The sequence below is a fragment of the Silurus meridionalis genome, chromosome 28, assembly GCF_014805685.1.
Source record: "Silurus meridionalis isolate SWU-2019-XX chromosome 28, ASM1480568v1, whole genome shotgun sequence".
Lineage (NCBI taxonomy): Eukaryota > Metazoa > Chordata > Actinopteri > Siluriformes > Siluridae > Silurus > Silurus meridionalis.
Window position 1 is genome coordinate 5600212 of NC_060911.1, and position 6000 is coordinate 5606211.

General features: G+C 38.7%; 1 protein-coding gene across 1 annotated transcript in view; it reads left to right on the top strand.

Annotated features, from left to right (window-relative positions):
* The first annotated feature begins 1077 nt into the window (after positions 1-1077).
* Positions 1078-6000, top strand: part of ndrg2 (NDRG family member 2) — a 52123-nt gene continuing 47200 nt past the window's right edge. The window contains exons 1-2 of the mRNA XM_046842762.1: positions 1078-1133; positions 1651-1714. Of these exons, the coding sequence (XP_046698718.1) occupies positions 1653-1714 (62 nt within the window). The 5' untranslated portion in view covers positions 1078-1133; positions 1651-1652. The remainder of the gene's footprint in view (positions 1134-1650; positions 1715-6000) is intronic.

Consider the following 6000-nt stretch of genomic DNA (forward strand, 5'->3'; position numbering starts at 1 on the left):
AGGTTTTAATTAACGGATCTTTTTACTAAAGCAATTGCTCGTTGAATTATTAATAAACGGTAATAAAAGAAGCAAAGAAAGAGTCTGGTATTTTTTTGCGTATGTTATCAGGAACATTAGCTTCTTGCTATGCTAAAGCAGGTGTGTAATCTGCAACATATGCATGCTGTGTGATTACTTTTTCTCCTTTTTGGGAATGCTGACAATCAATACAGTAGGGAATAATCCATGGCTAGATGTGTATTACACACAGTTGTGCAGAATATATTGCTTGTATGATGGTCACTAATGTGAAAACTTTAAAGGGACACTTTAAAGGGTCATATTTTACCTACTGTATCCCGAATTTTACTCAAGTACACGCTTTGTGTACATCGTCCACCACTGGCGTGGTGTTGTGATGTTCACCATGTTCACGTAGCAGAAGTGGTGCTGAGAGAACCATGGTTTAGTTTAGCTAAGAGAAATGAATGTACATATAAAATATTGGTCACTTTCTAAACAAAAAAAGTGCATCTACTAATCATTATATATAAAGAAATCATTTTTTTTAATGCAAATACGTTTTTGATTGAAGCTGTTGGTGTTAATACCTAGTTCTATTTTCTGATCTATTGCTCATTAAAAAATCTTCTCCACTTTCACAAATTCGTCGCGTGCCTCTGCCCTTCCAGCAAAATTGCCGACATCTCTAACACGTGTCGTGAAAAGTAAAAATCCTCTATTAAGCTCAGTAAAGTCAGTAGAAAATATGTACAATAGCTGTCTCTTTCTGTATTCAACAGTGACTATGCTAGTAAGTTTACAGCTATTTATAGGGCAGTGCATTCTTTTACAACGGTGATTAAACTGACTGGAACTACCTGTGCAATGAACGATTTGGAAGCACACTATTTGGAGAGACCATTGGATAATTTTGGGTCACACGTTGCTTCAACACTCGGTGATCTAGATTTGTATTATTCCCCATTAGGTGTATGGAATGTTTTTATTTTTATCATGTGAGGCTCACGCTTGTTTGTTTTGTAATTGGAGTAGTACCACTCCTTCGCTCCCTGCAGCAGCTGCAGTGTCACTGTAGGTACCTGCACATCCGTCATCGAGTCAAGACGTTATTCTGCTGGAGCAGTCAGGTAATATGAAGAAAAAGTGCTTTTGGGCTTGTGGTGTGTTCTGTATTGTTATTGTAACTATTTCATTACTAATCGGTGATAAATTTTCACACAGAATACTACGTTGGCAAAGTAGGACAAACACATTGTTTGGTGTCAACTGTCATCCATTAACGTGCACTTTTTTTCAAATACCAAACAGTAAAACTATTTCAGACGGATTAAACCTGTAACAATTTTGATGTAATCTGTGAAAAGGATATGATGATATTGCAATACATACATTAGACATATAACCAGTCAGAATATAAATATTTACATTGGCCACTATGCATCTGTGTTTTTCTGATTTCAACTACTGACAGAGATAAAAAAAAGTAAAAAAAAAAGATAACAAATTGCATCATTTTTTTAATCATTAGAAGGGTGTTTTCACTCGTTTACTCTAATGCTGCAGAGCAATTTAGTTAGTTAGGTGACTATGTTAGTATAATAGTGCATGATTTGGGTTTAACTCCGCCCCCTCTTTCTCATCTAGAAATGTTGTTGCGAGGAGGAAGAGGGCAGAAGATGAAGGCCGGGCTGAATGGCTGTTTTGGATGGTAACTAAAAGCCATTTAATAATATATTGTCTGTGTGAGGGCAAATGTTGACTGTCGACCTTGGCATCGAGAGACTCTTTATTTTCATGGTCGTAGTAATTTTCAGAGTCATTGTCTCTAGAAGTGATGTGAAAATAATTTAAATAGTAGTTGTCTGTGAAATTTGTATGTTGCACAGAGATGCACGTTTCCTGCGTGTTCAAATAATATGGACAATTATTTGGCTTCAGTGTCAATTTGTTTAATTTATATATGCAATGGTCACTTGAACCCGTTTGTTCTGTATCATATACTTTGCATGATGTAGTATCCAGAGTTAGAGAAACAGCGTAGGTTATTTCAGCTCAAACTCATAATAAATGTTAAGGTGCGGGGAAGCGATGCTTTTTTCGGACCACACCACTGATGTACAGTATATCGATTATGCATTGTAAAATCATTGATTAGCGAAGTCCTGCACTGTACCTGTTTTGTACGCTTTGTTTTTATTACTCTGTGGAGATACGAGGGACTGCAAGTTTTTTTTTTTCAGGTTAAAAAGAATAACAGGCAGGGCTGCTTTTGTTGTATTCATCCATGTTGGTTTTTGAACTGACTGGAGACATTTGCTGTGATCCAATTACAAACAAGATCCTGGTGTTCCTGGTGCCCCCTACAGAGTTGCTCTGGTTTTAAATTTACTTGCGCTTCATATTACATCGTTACACATGCACATATATATATATGTCTCAATATTTTGTGTCAGCACCATTGTTATCTAGCACTGCTTTAATCCTCCTGGGTATGAAATTCACCAGAGCTGCACAGGTTGTTGCTGGGATCCTCTTCCACTCCTCCATAATGACATCACAGAGCTGCTGGATGTTAGACACGTGACTTCTCTACCTTTCACTTGAGGATGCTGCACCTGTGCTCAATAGGTTTCAGGTGTGGAGACATACTTGGCCACTCAAACACCCTCACCTACAACAAGGCAGTTTTCATCTTGGAGGTGTGTTTGGGATCATTATTATGTTGGAAAACTGCTGTTTAGCTCAGTTCCTGAAGGGAGGCGTCTTGTTCAGCTTCGGAATCTCAAAGTACATGTTGGAACCATGTTTCCCTCAATGAACCGCAGATCCCCAGTACCAGCAGCACTCATACATTCCCAAACCATGATGCTACCACCACCATGCTTGACTGTAGGCAAGACACAATTTTCTTGGTACTCCAAGGGTTTCGCCACACATGCTGTACACCATCTGAGCCAAACAAGTTAATCTTAGTCTCATCAGACTACAGGACATGGTTCCAATAATTAATGCTCTTGGACAGGTTGTCTGGAGCAAACTGTTTGTGGGGTTTCTTGTGAGTCAGCTTTAGAAGGGGCTTCCTTCTGGGCAAGGGCCATGCAAACTCACTTGTTGCAGTGTGCGGTGTACGGTCTGTGCACTGACAAGGGAACCTTCCACTTCTACAACCTCTAAAGCGATGCTGGCAGCACTCATGCACCTGATTTTTGAAGCAGCTTCTGCACCTGACGCACTTTATCGACCCTTCAAGGCCTGTTCTGAGTGGAACCTCTCTTGGAAATCTTAGGTATTGAATTAACAGCATTAACCTTTTCAGCAATTTAAGCCACAGGAGTTCGTCTGTTGGATCGAGACACACGGACCAGCCTTTGCTCCTCATGTGCATCAATGAGCCTCAGCTGCCCATGACCCTGTCGCCGGTTTACCACTGTTCCTTCCTTGAAGTACTTTTGATAGATACTGAATACTGCAGGCCAGGAACATCCCACAAGAGCTGCAGTTTTGGAGATGCTCTGACCCAGTCTTCTAGCCATTACAATTGTCAACACTCGCTCAAATAAAATCCAAATCACCATTTTGTTATATTGCAGGCAGATATGTGCCTCACAACAATCCTGCTTTTGATTTCTACAGTTCCTTCGACCTCATGCCTTGGTTTTTGCTCTGATATGCATCGCCAGCTGTGAGTCCGTCTATAAAAAGGTGTTTGCCTTTACAAATCATGTCCAATCGCTAAACTTTTCCACAGGTGGACTCTAATCAAGGTGTAGAAACATCTCAGTAATGATTAAGAGAAATTGGAGGCCCCTGAGCTAAATTTCAAATGTTGAAAGGGCCTGATTTTTTAAATTTATTTATTCACAGACATTTTTAGAAATTTCAGTTCAGTTTATTATTATGGGGTACTGAGTGTAGATTAACGAGAAAGAAAAATCGGTTTGAACGATTGTAGTATCAGTCTACAAGATGAAATGTAAAAAGTGCTGAGGGACTGAATAAGCACTGAATATATGTATAGAATAAATAACAATTGCATCTTAGGTGCATTGCAAGCTTTCATTCATCAGATGTACAGAAGAAAGCCGCTTTCTGCTACAGTGTTATTTGAGGAGACAGCTGACTGCAATCAAATCATGGTACAGGTGTGTTATGGAAAATAAAGATGTCGTCATCGGCTAAAAGACATGCTCAGGTTACTTTACTTCCTGCACAACTGTGGACCTGAATACAAGTCACATTCACAGTCAGGTGAATCACAGCTTGGTTCCTGTGCAACCGAATTCGGTCAGGTTCGCTATCATGGTGTGCATCCAAACCCACATGACTTCTACTTTGTTCAAAATTTTGCATGCAAACCGTGTGCTGTTTTGGGCTTAAACTGCAATTGTGAGTCTATTCTGGATAATGTGTATAATGTCTGGCTGATAGAACCCTGAGAAAAAGGCTATAAAACTAAGATTGTCAAATAGTTTTTGAATAGTACACCAGAACATACCCCGCCCGAAAGAAATTTTTGTATGGAGTATGGAATTCGCGAGTGAATGCTACTCACAGTTCATGTTGAAGGAAAACAAGTTTTGAAATGATCTGTTTGTGCTTGTTAGTATATTAACATTGAAAAATGCCCATGTGGTGATCAAGTAATGAAGGGCGAGGCCAGTAACGAGCAGCTTTCAGATGAAGGAAAATAAACAAAGGCACAGTTTGTACTATAACTATACGAACCCTGCCTCATTCCTTGCCCTTTCTGTTTAGCGTGAGCAGTATTTTTCCAAGAACTTGGACTGCCTCCATCTCGCTTGGGGGAATAGGTGTGACATTGCACTGGGTTAAAAAAACATGATGGTAACATGAAGAAATATCTGGGAAAAAAGTGTCTTTGTCTGAAGGTACTTATGTTTCTTGGAATCTCTGTAAGCCAAGCTGCTGTATCAGAATGTAAGCAAGCCCAACTTATTAATATTATATATATATTTTTTTTTTACAATTCTTTAATAAGTTTTTACAAAACCTTTTTATATACATGGCTGAGTCATGCACACCCTGTTTTGTACCTGCATGAATTCGCTAAAGGCTATATCATTTGTTTGCAGGCAATTTATTTGTCTACTAAAGTTCACATGCAAAGATTTCAAACTCCAACATCGCTTTTATATGTATATAAAGAAAAGGTACTAATCTGAAATGTATCACCCACCCATGGAAGTCCAAAAACATCTTGGTACAGCTTGGTACACTATAGTGTAAACATGTCACAGTTTCACAGGTTCTCCATTTGTCTGTCAAGGTTTCTTCCAGGTTCTCTGGTTTCTCCCAAAAACTCTGGATTGCCAACTCTAAATTATCATTCACACAAACAACGATTAGCTTCAGCTCCTTGTTTAACCGGACCATAAATCAGTTAATGCTAAATGAATGCTTACTGTAATATAGGAATTAAAGCAGGGATGGGAAAAAGAAAATATTACGAAATTGTTTTAAGTCAAACTATAGAAAATCTTACAACCTTACAAGCTTAAGCGAAAGTCAAAGCTTCGCAACAGGTAACAGATGAAATTTGCATGAAACTTGATGCAACTTGCATGAAAACCCCATTGAGTCTCTGTAGGTTTAACGGTCATGTGCATGAGATTGATAAAGTAATCAGAAGTTTAAATATTGGGTAAATAAACAATGTTTATCTTTAGCTAGAATTTGAATACAGAATCAGAAAACAGGAGATAAAGGAGGCTAGCTTTATAGTCAGATATCTGAGCAAATCACCAAAACGTCAAGATGCTGTCTATGGACGCCTCAGTTTTTATGAGTCTTTACCAGTACTTACTCTAGCAGGTTTTTTTTTTTAATGAGGTAGGGCCAGGGCACACATGTCCAAGATCATTTAAATTTACTGTGTTTGGCAAACGCTCTCACCAAAAGCGTCTTACAGTTATCTCATTTATACTTACAACTGTGCGTTACAGGCTTTGTTCAAGGGCCCAGCAGTATTGCTAT